General features: G+C 40.9%; 1 protein-coding gene across 2 annotated transcripts in view; it reads right to left on the bottom strand.

Moving 5' to 3' along the window:
- Window positions 1-13,644: 13,644 nt before the first annotated feature.
- Window positions 13,645-16,546, bottom strand: part of gosr2 (golgi SNAP receptor complex member 2) — a 64,307-nt gene continuing 61,405 nt past the window's right edge. For both annotated transcript variants that reach the window (XM_043675306.1, XM_043675307.1), the window contains one exon: window positions 13,645-15,145. In XM_043675306.1, the coding sequence (XP_043531241.1) occupies window positions 14,984-15,145 (162 nt within the window). In that variant the 3' untranslated portion in view covers window positions 13,645-14,983. The remainder of the gene's footprint in view (window positions 15,146-16,546) is intronic.

The following is a 16,546-nucleotide window of genomic DNA, read 5'->3' as shown; positions in this document are numbered from 1 at the left end:
CCTCCGTATTTTTTGCAGTCGTCTACCATGGGGAACCTTATCAAACGCCTTACTAAAATCCATATGCACCACATCTACTGCTTTCCCCTCGTCCACCTCCTTAGTCACCTTCTCAAAGAATTCAATAAGGTTCGTGAGGCACGACCTGCCCTTCACAAAACCATGCTGACTATCCTTGATCACATTATTCCTATCCAGATGTTCATAAATCCTATCCCTTACAATTCTCTCTAAGATTTTACCCACAACAGAAGTGAGACTCACCGGCCTATAGTTACTATCCTGTACTTCAATTCTCTTGTAATAAATGCCCATGTACAATTTGCCTTTTTGCTTGCTGTATGCTATCTGTATTCCTTCTAAAAGCAATTCAAGTCAACACTTAGAAGTTTCACAGCTTTAAAAAAACTGCTCTTCTACTGCTATGACCAAATAGTGTCGACTTTTCCCACGTTACACTCCAATTGCTGCTTAATCTGTCTATATCGGTGAGACCAAACTTAAATTCAGGGTACATTTCGCCGAGCATCTCAGCCAGGCATGCAGGGGCCAACCTGACTTCCCAGTCACTGTCCATTTTAATTCTGTCTCCCACTCCCTTTCCAATATGACCACCCTTGGCCTCCTCCGTTGTCAAAGTGAATCAGACCGCAAATTGGAGAAACACAACCTCATCTTCCACCTGGTCAGCCTACAGCTTGGAGGACTCAACACTGACTTCTCCAATTTCAAAATAACCTCCCTCTCCATCCTTTCTATTCCTCTGACCGACCCTTTCTTCCAGCTACTAACCGGATTCATTTCTCCCACCGACCTCCAGATCATACCCTCTACCTGTGTTCACCTAATCCAACCGACCATCCCACCCGTCTCACCACCCAAAATCGTCCCCCACCTCCACGTGTCCCTGTATCTGCAGCATTCCTTACACCCACCCCAGGTCCTGAAGGATTACACCCAAAATGTTGACTTCTCCACCTCCTGATGCTACCTGGCTTGCCGTGTTCTTCCAGCCTCCTGCTTGTCTAATGTCTATATCTCCTTGCAGCCTCTTTTAGTCCTTCTCATAGTTTGAATTCCCACCTTGTAATGTCAGAAAACATAAGAAATAGAGCGAAATGTATCTAAGCTAAGTCATGAATAGAGATTGAAAATAGTAGAGGTCCCAGAACTGATCCTTGTGGCACTCCACTATTTATAGGCTATGATGAGCCTATTCTTCTACCAGCATCCCAGGCTTGTTACCTTCTTGGATAAAGATACAGTTCTCTATGTCTCTTTTAGTATCCTCCAAAGTGCCTACGGAGTGCTGTCTCCATACTACTAGAATCCAAAACTGACTCCGCTTCTTGCTAATCGCCCAACTTGGAGAATAATCTGTCCAGTCCACCTCACTGCTCCTGTGGTGATCCTGAGGTCAGCAAGTCATCCCCAATATCCCTTCTCTCAACTCCCCTCAGAATGCCCAGTCAGTCAGGAACGAAGCCCATAACTCCAGTAGTTTATTACAGATGCCTGCAGCATGGCCTTGAAGAAGATATGGCTGAAGAGTGATGACAATTCCCCATTAACTGAAGCATTCCCTCCTAACTACACACTTCACTACTTGACTTGCCCAGAGTCTTGCTGTTCTGTTGTCGATCTTATCATAAAGTAACACCTTGATCTGCCCCCAAACTGATATTTACTGTTCCTCTGAGCATCTTATCTTGTTCCACTCTTTCCTTTTCATCTCTCTTTTAAAACCCTCATTCTCTACCACCCACCAGAGGACACCAAATTGTTCAGAGTTCACTGCTTTTCTTCCTAGTTTCTGCTCCAACTAATTCTCATTCTTGATTCCATCCTCAACACTTCACAATTTTTGTCCAAAGTTCATTGCCCTTCAATTCTTTCTCCCAACCCACGGGCCAAACTTCCTCTCCTTGCCCGATCCCTGATCTTGCAACTTTTGAGTTTTTCTCTGTGCTCATGTTGCCCATGAGACCCACCTCATACTGTCTTGATCCAATTTCTACTAAACTACCAACAAAAAAAACTTCCTTTGCTCACTACTACATCTCCTGAATCATTCTCCTTCCTGCGGTACTATCTCCATAGCCTTCATATCTGCCATCATGACCTTCATCCCCAAAAGGATTATTGGGCTTGTCAACGTTGTAAAATACTACTCCATCTCCAACTGCCCTTTCCTTTCTAAAGGCCTTGAAGATGTTATCCCTCTCAAATCCATGTCTATGTTTCCTGGCTCTTGTTTGCATCCTTTGACAAGGCTGATAACATCTTCCTCCTCTATTCCTCTCTATGTCCAGCTGCCTAGACTACCTAGACTGACTATCATAGTCAGAAAATTATCTGCAATGGTTTCTCTTCCTTCTCCCTCAACTTTAAGTTGAGGGTTAAATCTCAAAAGATTCATCCTTGGCCTCCTGCTGTTTCTCATTTGAATGCTGCCAGTAACATTATCTGAAAAGACAGTATATGTACACTGACATAGCACTACCTCTCAATTTATCAAAGTGCTTGTCAGACATTCAGTACTAAAATTTCCTCCAATTAAGTATGGACTATTGCCTTCAGCCCCGATTCAACTCTTAAGCCTCTGAATCCATCCCTCTCCCAGCAACCGTTAGAGGCTCAGTCAACCCTGGTATCTTATTTGACCCTAAAGTGATTTTCCATCCACATAACTATGCCTTCACTAAGACTTTCTATTTCTACCTCTGTGAAAGGCACAACCTTACGCCTCAGCTTATTTGATTCTGAAACACTCATCCATGCCTTTGTTACCTCCAGATTTGTCAAACTCAAAGCGATCCTTTTGGTTTCTGACATTCTCCCCTCCATAAACCTGAAGTCAGCCACCACTCTGAACCTGCCCATTTTCATCCATCGTCCCTGTGCTCGCTGTCCTACCTTTAACAATTTCAAAGAGCTCCGTATGTGATGAGAGCCAAAAAGCAGACATCCTGAACTCACTAGTTTGGTGTTGCAATGCCAAGTATTGATTGATAAGCCTTTTCACAATTGAATCGCTGCTATTGCTGATTGTGTGTTTGTTCAGGATATTAATAACTCACAATCTTGTTTAAACTTGCTGCATTTCCATTCATCACTGAAAATTATCAGGCACCAAATGTTCACAAACAATTGATGATCAAACATATTTAAAATGGCAAAGTAAAGATATTCTGACTCATGGGGAAATTGTCTGAAACTATTCCCAAAATACTTGAATGGACTTTATTAAAAAGGTAAATTATCAATTTGTTCTTTTCAAGTATAGCCAAGGTTACCTGTAATGAATGTGGTTCACCAAGCCAGAAAGGCAATGTTTAAGGAATTGAGCATTTGGAAAAGACAAGTATACATCAGATTTATGGGTGGGATAAAAACAGAGGTCAGTCCAGCACAATTAGAACAACTCTCAAGAAGCCCTTGAAATAAATTTACAATAAGGTCCATGTGGAAAAATTGGAGTAAAACTCGAAGTGAAGCAATTTTGCGTGATTCTTGTGAACATTAAACAGATCAATAATGTAAAACAGCCAATTAATGTATTTTCGTATTGATAAGGGCCTCAAAGAGAGTCATTATTCTGACTAGAAGGGCACAACAACGCAAAATATTGTGAAATAAGTTGAGGGTTTTATACTATATTGAATCAATTAATATGTTAATGATGACAGTCAGCGACAATTACACAGAAGGCAGTTCAAAGAAGGTTCACTAGGTTGATACTTAGAATATGGGGGCTGTTTTCTGAGGAATGATGAAGCAAAATGGGCCCGTGATCATGGAGTGTAAAATAATGGTTATTGAGACGTGGGATTCGGAGGAATCTTGATGAGTTTAATGCTGAAAGGATGTGACCTCTCATACCAGAATTTAAAACTAGAGCCACCGTTTCAAAATATGTGAACTCCCATTTAAGATGGGCACAAAAAGGAATTCCTCTCAGAGACCCATTAGTCTTGGAGCCAGCAGGCAATGGAGACTGGTTCATTGAATATATTCAAGACTAAGTTAGACAGATGTTTGGTTGACAAGGAAATTAAGGGTTATTAAGGGTGTCTAAGCAGGAAATTGGAGTTAAGGCCACAATCAATTCAGGTATGATCATACTGAATGGTCGATCAACCTAGATAGATTGAATGGATTGGCCTGCTCTAATTTCTTATGATCTTTTGAAAACGTTAACACCCCCATATTTTCCAATTGTTGTACCTGAAAAGAGCAGTTTGAGGAAGTAAAGTCCTCATTAAGAACATAGACTTCGACTGCTTGGCTAATAACTTTCTAATTACTTCAACCAATGAATATTTTATTACATGCAAAAGGATACAGTGTTATTGGACAATAAAGGAAAAACAATGGAAATTAATGAGGTCCTGGAGGCATTAAGGCTCATGGCATCATGTCAGATGAATATCAAAAGGCCAAATGTTATTGAAATAAAGATCTTTTCAAAGAAAATAGGACAAAAGAAAAGACAGAACTGAATTTAAATAAAGTGACTGGTGGGATAGACAGCAAACACACTTACATTAATATTGTGCATTTGACGATCTTTATGATTAATTAAATATCTTTAACTGTAGTCACTGTTGTAATGCAGACACCGAGATAAATTGTGTAAAATCCATTGAAAAGCAGTAAGGTAATGAACAGATCATTTGTTTTAATGCTGTTGGTTCAGGGAAGAGATATTGGTTAGCCACTGCAGACATTGTCCCTGCTTCTCTTTGCATTAGCTTGTTTACAACCACCTGAAAGGGTAATTGTGCCATAGTTTTATAGCTCAGCAGAAAGACAGCTCCTTGAAAAGTAGAACACTTGCTCAGTACTGCACTGTGCGAGCTTCTGACTCAGGCGTGAGAATAAGCCACGGTTTACCCTACTCATGTCAACTAAAAGATTCCCTCAGTAGTGATATCATTATTTAGAAAATGGAAGAAAGATAGCAGAAATGGTTTGGATATGGATGCTAAATCTGAATAAGGTAAGCAAATTCAGGGATTATTGGGATAAATTTTTTAATTCACTCACAGGATGTGGGGGGGTCTCTGGCTCGGCCAACATTTATTGTCCATCCCCAATTACCCAGAGGGCAGTTAAAAGTCATAATCAGAGTTGTACAGCACAGAAACAAGCCCTTCCAGTGCATCTGTGCTGACCAGATATTGTAAAACTGATCTAGTCCCATTTGCCAGCATTTGGCCCATATCCCTCTAAACCTTTCCTATTCATGTAACTGACCAAATGCCTCCACCATCTCCTCTTGCAGCTCAGTACATACTCACACCACCCCCTGCATGAAAAAAGTTATCCCTCAGGTCCCTTTTAAATTTTTTCTCTCACTTTAAACTTATGCCTTCTAGGTTTGGATTTCTCTACCCTGGGAAAAACACTTGGCTATTTACCCTATCCATGCTTTTCATGATCTTATAAACCTCTAGAAGGTTACCCCTCAGTCTCCGATGCTCCAGGGAATAAAAGCCCTAGCCTATTCAGTCTGTCCCTGTAGCTCAAACCCTCCAATGCTTATGGGTCTGGAGTCACATATAGGCCAGACCAAGTAAAGATGGTAGATTAGATTAGATTCCCTACAGTGTGGAAATAGGCCCTTCGGCTCAACCAGTCCGCACCAACTCTCTGAAGAGTAACCCACCCAGACCCATTTCCCTCTGACTAATGCACCTAATACAAAGGGCAACTTAGCATGGCCAATTCACCTGGCCTGCACATCTTTGGACTGTGGGAGGAAACCTGAGCTCTCCGAGGAAACCCACACAAACATGGGGAGAATGTACAAACTCCACACTAGCAGTCGCCTGAGGCTGGAATCCTGGGACCCTGGTGCTGTAAAGTGGCAGTGCTAACCACTGAGCCACCGTGCCGCCCCAAAGTAGTAAAGAACATTATTATACTAGATGGGGTTTTTTGATGATCAACAATGATTTCACGGTCACATTAGACCCTTAATTCCTGAGGTTTTTTTAATGAATTCAAATTCTGCCATCTGACATTGGCAAGATTTAAACCCAGGTCCCCAGAATATTAGCTGAGTTTCTGAATTAATAATCCAATGATAATACCACTAGGCCAGTGCCTCTCCCTTGAAACACAGATGCTGCCAAGCTTATGAAATTCTGAATAATCTGTTGTGAAGACCCCAAAGTATCAATCCATAGGTGTCTCCCCTCTCTGGTAATTTTATAAAATGATTTTTAGGAGTTACCTGTCATGACTCTCCAGATCACAGTTAAAACTCCTAGTTAACAATCGCAACTGTAAGCCACCAATTTCTTGTCTGCCAGAGTTGTCTGGCCTGTTTCCAACTGGTGTCTCCTCAATGTACAAATTACGGTAGCACACTAGCACAATCTTGAGGAACAATAGGGACTGCTGCAGAAAAAGGGATAAGATATAGTTACAACATTTAAAAGACATTGGATAATTTCAAGAATAAGAAGGGTTTGTTGGGATATGGGCCAAAAGCAGGCAAGTGGGACTAATTCACTTTAGGAACATAATCGGTGTGGACTAGTTGGACCGAAGGGTCTGTTTCCATGCTGTATGACTCATATATGACTCTATACGTTTCTCTGGGAGAAAATTTGCAAGAATCAGGAGTGCTGTTACAGTGCTCACAGTAATACTCAGGCCACTCAACACCATACTTGATGGCCTATAGGGCCAGTTTCCCCTTCATGCCTATCCATGAGAGAGTATGAGAGAGAGCCTATGTCCAGCTTTCCCATGGATGAGCCGCAGCACATACTCATATCTCACTGCTGTCATTCACATGTAGCCTGGATCCCAAGGTAGTGACCAGTCACGACACTCCCTCATGAGCCCAGTTACAAGTGGAGTTCCGCAGGGATCAGTTCTGGGTCCTCTGCTGTTTGTAATTTTTATTAATGACTTGGATGAGGGAGTCGAAGGGTGGGTCAGTAAATTTGCAGATGATACGAAGATTGGTGCAGTTGTGGATAGTGAGGAGGGCTGTTGTCGGCTGCAAAGGGACTTGGATATGATGCAGAGCTGGGCTGAGGAGTGGCAGATGGAGTTCAACCCTGCCAAGTGTGAGGTTGTCCATTTTGGAAGGACAAATAAGAATGCGGAATACAGGGTTAACGGTAGGGTTTTTAGTAAGGTGGAGGAACAGAGGGATCTTGGGTGCAGTTCTGGTCGCCTCACTTTAGGAGAGATGTGGAAGCTTTGGAGAGGGTGCAGAGAAGATTTACCAGGATGTTGCCTGGAATGGAGAATTGGTCGTACGGGGATGAGAGTGCTAGGCCTTTTCTCGTTGGAACGGCGAAGGATGAGGGGTGACCTGATAGAGGTTTATAAGATAATCAGAGGAATAGATAGACAGTCAGAAACTTTTTCCCCGGGTACAACAGAGGGTTACAAGGGGACATAAATTTAAGGTGAAGGGTGGAAGGTATAGGGGAGATGTCAGGGTTGGGTTCTTTACCCAGAGAGTGGTGGGGGCATGGAATGCGCTGCCTGTGGGAGTGGTAGAGTCAGAATCTTTGGTGACCTTTAAGCGGCAATTGGATAGGTACATGGATGGGTGCTTAAGCTAGGACAAATGTTCGGCACAACATCGTGGGCCGAAGGGCCTGTTCTGTGCTGTATTGTTCTATGTTCTATCAGTGTGGGCAAAATTGTTGGATCAACTGTGTGTCCTGTCTATTAATTTTATATATTTGCAGAAGACGTTCTGATCCTCTCAACCGCACATCCATTTTGAGCAAAAGTCAAGATGTCCTACCGCTTATAAGAAAGCATTTAATTTGACTGTTACTTTAATCCTCGTTTGATGATTTCTATTTCATAGCTGTGGCAGCGAACTCAAAGACATCAATGGGTATATTAAGAAATATATTTATCTTTAATATAATCCCCCACAATTTATCACAAACTAAATATTTTAAACAAGCACTTAAAAAGAGATAATAACGAGCTATGAAATTCAAATCAAGATAATACCAAAAGCAATTAAATATTGTAGAAAGCAATACCCAAAACACAAGTTGGCTTGTCAAAACTAAATAAACACACTGATATTAAATGCAATGCACGTGACTGTTACTTCCTTCCACTATACCCTCATACCTCTCTTTAAATGTTCCTCACTGCCTTTTACCATCTTCATGGTTAAATGATCAGAGTATCACAATTCAATCTCTACTTGATTTCGACAGGACACCATTACTCCCAATCAAATAGTAAATAACATGATGTTGAAGGAGGCAGGGATTATATGTACTTTTACATCCTGGCCACTCTGCTCCTGCATTTAGAATAGTACCCTTTATTATTGTCTCTCCATGTTCCTTGTACCAACGCATTTCACCTCACACCTATCCATGTTGAATTTCATCTGCCACCTATCTCTCCGCTTCACCAACTTGTCAATATCCTTTTTGAGGTTTTTTGAAGCAGTAACAGGGAGGGTTGATGTGGGGAGGGCTGATAAATGTGGTTTGCATGGACTTCCAAAAGGCTTTTAGTACAGTGCCACACAAAACCCTTGGGATGGAAGTTAAAGGTCATGAATAAAAGAGTGATCAATGCAAAACTACCTGAGGGATAGGAAAGAGAGAGTAATGATTAATGGGCCTTTTCCAGACCAGAAGCTTGTTTGGAGTGGATTTCCCCAGGGACAGTATTAGGATCATAGTTTTTGAGTGATCTAAATCTTGATGTGCAGGAGACAATTTCAAAGCTTTCAGATGACACTAAACTTGTTCACTGTAGAGACACTACAGAACTTCAAAAGGACGTTCACAACATGGCAAATGAAGGTCAATGTGAATGAGCATGAAGTGATATACTTTGGTACAAGGAACATGGAGAGACAGTATGAAGGATACTATTCTGAATGGTGTTCAGGACCAGACTGACCAAAGTATAAATGTACAGAAGATATTAAAGTTAGCGGGACAGGTAGAGAGAGCTGTTAATACAGCTTACAATATTCTTCACTTCACTAATAGGGCCACAGAGTACAAGAACAAGGAAGTTATAGTCTAGATTCCCTACAGTATGGAAACAGGCCTCTGGCCCAACAAGTCCACACCAACCCTCCAAAGAGTAACCCACCCAGACCCATTCCTTACACTATATTTACCCCTGACTAATGCACCTAACACCATGGGCAATTTAGCATGGCCAAGTCACCTGACCTGCACATCTTTGGATTGTGGGAGGAAACTGAAGTACCCGGAGGAAATCCACGCAGACACAGGGAGACTGCATACTTCACACAGACAGTTGCTCGAGGTGAGAATTGAACCCGGATCCCTGGTGCTGTGAGGCAGTAGTGCGAACCACTGACCCGCCATGCTGCCCAAAACTCATTGAAAACATTCGATACCTGGAGCCACACTATAAGAGTGTGAACACATTGGAGAGAGTGCAGAATAGTTTCAGGAATGAGAGAAGGAGGCAATGGCCTAGTGCTATGATCACTAGAAAATTAATCGAAAGACCTGGGTAATGTTCTGGGGACCAGAGTCCAAATCCTGCCACGTCAGAAGGTGGAATCCCGAATTAAGAGTCTAACAATAACCATTAAACCATTGCCGTTTGTTGGCAAAAGTCCATCTAGTTCACCAATGTCCTCAAGGGAGCGAAATCTGCTGTCCTTACCCAGCCTGGACTACAAGTGACTCCAGACAAACAGAAATGTGGTTGACACTTAATAGCCTTCTGCAGCAATTAGGGATGGGCAATAAATGTTGGGCCAGCAGTGACATCCTCATTCAATGAATGAATAAAAAGAAACATCATAGTGAGAAAAGTTTGGATAACCCGGGACTGTTTTCTTTGGATAGGAGAAGGATAAGAGTACCTTTTTTCTGCAAATTATCAAAATCATGAGGCATCTGGACAGACTAGATAGGGAAAAAATGATCTTAAATGGATTGAGAATCAGAAAGCATAGTTTTAAGATGTTTAGCAAAAAGAAGCAAATGCAAAGTGAGGAAAATATTTTTCACACACTAAGTACTTAGGGTCTGGAAAGCACTGCCTGGAAGCATGGTACAGTCAGGCTCAATTTAAGAATCTAAGAGAGCGTTAGATGATTACTTAAATAGTAGCAATGTGTAGAGTTGCATGGAAAGGAACGAGATTGGTATTGCATTAAAATGCTCACAGAGCCAGTGTAGACACAATGGAACAAATAGCCTCCTTCTGGATCGTAACAACTCTGTAAATGAATGGATCACACTAGGTGGGGAAAAAAGGTCACATGGTCCCTCTATTTAACATTTCAAATGAAAGATAGTACAGCATTCATAAGGTATAGCACTAGGATGTCAGCCAAAATTATATGTTTGAATCACTGAAATGGAGCTTGAACACAAAACCTAATGGCTCAAGGTCAAGACTGCTATCAGTGAGACAAGGCTGGCACTGTATGTAACAATACCGTACCTGACATCAGGAATATAGGAAAAGGTGTAGGCCATTCAGTACCATTGAGCCTGCCCCATCCTTCAACACAATCATGGCTGATCAAACTCCTCAATGTCTTATCCCCAATCACCATAATCCTGGAGGTCTACAGTACAGAAAAAAATTCATTGGCCCAAGTCTATGGTGAATAAAAATGATCACCTATTCTAATCCCATTTTCCAGCATGCATGCCTTGATATCCCAAGTGCACATCCAAATACTTCTTAAATATTATGAGTGTTTATGTCTCTACCACCCTTACAGGCAGTGAGTTCCAGATTCCCACCAACCTTTGGGTGATTGTTTTTTCCTTCCATCTCTTTAAAGCCACCTGCCTTTTTCCCTTAAAACTATACCTCTAGAGTTTTTACAGTCCTCTGTGACAGAGGATTCCAAAGGTTAACAACAAGTAAAAAGATTATCCGCATCTTAGACCAAAGTGAAATCCCCCTTATTTTTAAATTTCTGTTGGTTTTAGATGCTATAATCAACTGAAACATTTTATGTGCATCTACCCAAACTAACACCTTCAGTATTTTGTAAGCTTCAATGAGATTACCTCCCACTCTGGCTCACATCTGCAAACAAGTTTCTAATTTGCTTAACCTTAACTATCTTCTTGGATTTTTAAATCATATTGGGTTTTCTGTGATTTAACTTGCTTTTTTTTTTAAAAAAAGTGTTGCCTCTTTGCTTTCCTAATTTTCTTTTATTTTCCCTCCTGCACTTTCAATAGCCCACTAGGCTTTCTGCAATATTGAGCCTGGGATATCTGAAATAAACTTTTTCCCTTTGTTTTATCCAAGCTCGATGTTGTCTAAAGATCTCTGGAGTTCAGATGTAAGAGAGCCACACATTTTCTTGGCTTATATTTATTCTGAACCCTCAACTTCTTTCGTGAGTACCTCTCACAGTTCTGACACTGATTTGTCTTCAAGTAGCTGCTGCTAGTCCACATTTGTCAAATTTCATCTCTGCTTTGTAAACTGGCCTTTCCCTGCAAAAAGTTAAAACTTTAATTAGATTAGATTCCCTACAGTATGGAAAAAGGCCTGTCGGCCCAACAAGTCCACACCGACCTTCCGAAGAGTAACCCACCCAGATCCATTTCTGACTAATGCACCTAACACTATGGGCAATTTAGCATGGCCAATTCACATCTTTAGACTGTGGGAGGAAACCAGAGCACCCGGAGGAAACACACGCAATCACAGGGAGAATGTCTGCGTGGAGTTTGCACAGTCACCAGAGACTGGAATCAAACCTGGGTCCCTGGCGCTGTGAGGCAGCAGTGCTAACCACTGAGCCACCATGCCACCCCGATTCTTCCTTTATCTTTCATCTTTTCCAGAACTACTCTAAGTCTATATGAAACACCTCATTAAGATGCTCTCCCTCTGACCATTCACACCTGCCCAAACTCATTCTCTAAAACTAAGCCTGCAGCTGCTTCTTCTCTTATCAGCAGGTAGAAGACTTCCTGAATGCATTTTACAAATTGTGTGCAATGTATCTTTACACAGTTAATCTTTGCAGAAATCCAAAACAGCAGTATGAACAAAGTAATCATAGGTCAAAACTACATCGAAATGAATTTGGAACTATTAACTTTGTGAAACTTGCACTGTTATTATGTTTGTGATACCTTCTGAAATAATTTGAAGCAAAGTTTTTATGTGTACTTTTCAGTTTTACAGATAAATTTTCAGTTATCAGTACTTCCCAGGACAGGCATATTATTATAATTGTCCTTGTGATAGGGTAGCTGGAAGATGACACCATGGAGCTCAGTCCATTGAGAGCACATTATAAACAATGTTGTCTGCTATACACAAACTTCTAATCATTGTAGTAGGAAGTCATGCAGCGTGTCCAGGAATTTCTGACATGTTTGCAAACCGTAATAGTCACCTTGCTTGATTGATTCACCAAAGCAGGAGGGGAATATTTTCCAAGTGAGTTTGTTAAAGTTGGACAGTGATTTGACACAGATTGCATCCTGCAGGATAAGCAATGATGTGTCCAGCTGTCTTTTATCTCTATCTTTATGAACATCTGTACCTATATGCGCAAACATATTGTTAATTCATGGTTTTGATTTCATTCAATCCTGCAGAGTTTATAATTTTGGGAATGTCCATTAAAATGGTGAGAGAAACTTTTCCAGAACAGTGGTTGGTGAAGATTTGAAATAGGTTGTCAGAAAATATCCTGGAAACTTACCTGGAACTAAAAGAAACCAGTACAACACATAGACCCCACTAGAACCAGAAGTTTCACAACCAATCATTACCAATTGGTAGTGACAGACAGAGAACATCACAACATTAAAGCTCATAGATTTAACTACAATGCTTTAAATGCTGCAAAATGTCTAGCTCACTTGACAAGTGCCCAGGATCAAACTTATTAAACAATGTACTGAAATGTTCTTCAATAATTGAGATGAAACAGTTTTTAAAGTACAGAATGTTTGCATTTATATTAAGTTCTTGAATAACTCTAACCAGAAGTGATTAGTGGAAAGCAAATGGACTTTTCAACCATCATCAACCTTGACAATCACTTACCAAAGGGAACAGTTAAACAAACATATCATATGGGGACAGGTCAAAGCACTCTCATTTGCAAAATTAATCAATATATGGCAAGCCAACTATTTGCAGGGCAAATGTTCCCGTGCTTTGGGCTACTGGATCACCTGGGCGTAGTGAATACAGGAAAGTTGGGTGGGAAGTACGCACACCCTACTGGAGTCAGCTTAATTTCCACAATTACTTTAAATAGACAAAAGATCAGACAAGCTCCCTTATGACTGTGCACTCCTCCCAGCCTGACTTCCTGTGTATTCTCATTTCTCACAGCCCAAGCAATCCAATAGTCCCAGGCACAGGAAGAGGAAAGCCTGCCTCATAAGATTTGGATTGAAATTTACATTATTTACTCAAACCTATTGAGGTGGAAAGACAGGATTCACAGTCTGATAGACAGAATGTCAAAAGAAATTACAACTCATATCTGTGTATCGGTAGCATTAAACCATTAATCATATATACACAGTTGCATTTCAAACCATGTCTAGAGACATTCCATAATGCAGGATGTACACTGCACCTTAACATTCAGAAAGTAGAAGAATCTTTAACAGATTTACAGGAGTCATTGGATATCTACTGAATGGAGCTTGGTTTAATCATTTTAAGTATAGTTTAGGGCCAGCCTACAGTGAAACTGGCAAGTACACTTGCTATAAGCATTGAACACAGACAAAAGAACATTGAACTAATGACAAAATAGCAATAAGGGTGAGGCAATTTAGCTTTTTCTTTTATTGAGTACAGAAGCTATCTTTCAGTTATTCCAAAGTATCCTGCAGGCTGAGAGTCAATATCATGGAACATGACCACACAATTTGATGCACAGTAAGCATACAGGCTATTCCAATGAGAAACAATTCACATCACATCCATTTCCCACTAGTGCAAACAGACTAAGGATACCATTTCTCAGCTTCACAGTGAATATGATGTCACTTGGGCACCATCTAGACTGAATAAGTAAAACGTAGTTTGCTGTTTTATAATAAATACAGCCTCCAACAGCAATAGAAAAAAACTTTCAATTATCAGAGCAGTACCTTTTTCCTTTAAGTCCAATTCCAGTTTTTCTTCAGATGAGACTTTTTTAAAAAATTGCCACTAGATGAATTTAGGGACAGGAAGAGGATACCTTACACACTGTCCCTGTGATGCTGTTTGGAGCCCACTATTAGATGATCTATGTAAGTAGCCTGGGTTCACTCATCCTCAAGAGCTTTTCATTGACAATGCGGCAAATACACCTTCAAGTCAACAACTGCCTCCAAAGCTTGGCTGAGATCAGGAACTTGCTCTCTCAAGAATTGAGAGCTCAACGGGTGGCAAATGGGGATAGTACATCTGGCTATTACCTGAAACACCAGGTTGCAACATTTGTTGGGGGAAATATGGAATGCCTCATCTGAATGCATCAAAAGGTTGAAAATGCTATTTCTGAGAAGGTCACGTCAGCCACCTGAAATTACTTGTTTATTTCTGCAGGAAAATGCCTGGAGATGGGATAGGAGCAATTAGTACAAAGTGGCTTCCTGGCAGTATCGTCAAATTCAGCTTTTTTACAGGTTTCTTTTTATTAAACAAAGATTTTTTTCCTCCTCCAGGTACTACAAAATTAAAACGATTATAATGCATCATTTTTATTTATTAGAATTGGAATTATTGGCCTTTATCAAATCTTTGATCAATGGTGCTGGCCAAAAGAATTGGCATCATTGTTACAGATTGTGTAAAGGCTTTTTGTCCAGACTAGTAGTCATTAATCTGAAATAGTTTCAGGGCAATAGGAGGTTAGGGGAGGGAGGGGGAAGGAGTCTGAAAGCAACGAGCCAGACAATCACTTGGGCAGTCTTTTCATGGAAATACTGATTCTTTATTTTCCCTGAAGCAGAGTCCACAAGACAAAATTGACTCATGTCAAATATTTAACCGCCAAGACCATGATAATGCAGGTGATCACCATCCCACCAATCATAATGAACTTGTCCTGGAACGCTCGCTTCTCAATTAGACGCATCACAGTATTTGACATTCCCAACATATTTGCCACATCCAGAATCTTCTTCTGTGCTCCCTGCAATGATAGATACAATATTAGACAAAATGGTACAGTCAGAAAAAACAGAGCACAAGAGTGAAGCAACAGATAGCTTCAAAACAACTTGGACAGGATCATTCTTTTCTCATCCTGATATCATTTCAAATACATAAATTAACAAAAATAATGACTCAACACTCTCTCCCTCTGTCTCATGTAGTCACAAAAAGATCCTACGGCACTATTCAGAAGATCAGCAAGTGAGTTGTACACATTGTCCTGACAAATAGTAACCAACACCAGTAAACATGAAAGAAACATGTTTAGTTCCTCATTATTACACTACTTTTTGTGGGACTTCGCTCAGTGTAAATCAGCTGTCTCATTTCTTTCTTTAAAAACTGCGACTACTCTTCAACTCTGATCTTACCCTGAACCTCAACCACCTGGAAGAAAAAGGGCAGTAGATGCACCTTCCCATCATCCACAGCACACCCCTCTCTACCCCTCCCCCCCCCCACCCTTCATCACACACCATCCCATTTCAGAAATATATCACTGTTCTTTCATGGCCATGGAGTTAAAATCCTGGAATACTCTCTCTGACAGTAGTGTAGGCTGCACTGATTTAGCACAGCTGTGCCCCATCACTTTCAAGAAGAATTCAGAACGAGCAGTACGATTGAAGATATAGATTATATATCCTCATGATGATCAATGATGCTCATATCCATGAAGAAGAAAAGATGTCCATGAGAAAAGTGGTCCTCAAAGGTGCTCTATAAATGCAATTTCTTCCTCATCTTAATCTAATAGCAATTTTGGAAGTACAGAAGACTCCTTGGTCAGTTAAAGAATTTGCCCATACTATTCAAAACCATGAGATGATACTTAATACCATCAACAAATACCGGTAGTTCTCCTATAATGTCATAGTTGCGTTGCAGCGAAACCTTGCCTTTGCTGGTCTACCTCCAAATCCACTTTTCCCAAAGAATATAGAACATAGAACATAGAACAATACAGCACAGAAAAGGCCCTTCGGCCCACGATGTTGTGCCGAACATTTGTCCGAGCCTAAGCACCCATCCATATACCTATCCAATTGCCACTTAAAGTTCACCAATGATTCTGACTCTGCCACTCCCACAGGTAGCGCATTCCATACCCCCACCACTCTCTGGGTAAAGAACCTTCCCCTGACATCTCCCCTGTACCTTCCACCCTTCACCTTAAATTTATGTCCCCTTGTAACACTCTGTTGTACCCGGGGAAAAAGTCTCTGATTGTCTACTCTATCTATTCCCCTGATCATCTTATACACCCTTCTCAAGTCACCCCTCATCCTTCTCCGTTCCAATGAGAAAAGGCCTAGCACGCTCAACCTATCCTCGTACGACCTATTCTCCATTCCAGGCAACATCCTGGTAAATCTCC

Source organism: Chiloscyllium plagiosum, chromosome 33 (genome assembly GCF_004010195.1).
Source record: "Chiloscyllium plagiosum isolate BGI_BamShark_2017 chromosome 33, ASM401019v2, whole genome shotgun sequence".
In the NCBI taxonomy this organism is placed as follows: domain Eukaryota; kingdom Metazoa; phylum Chordata; class Chondrichthyes; order Orectolobiformes; family Hemiscylliidae; genus Chiloscyllium; species Chiloscyllium plagiosum.
This window is presented reverse-complemented; position numbering and strand designations above follow the sequence as displayed.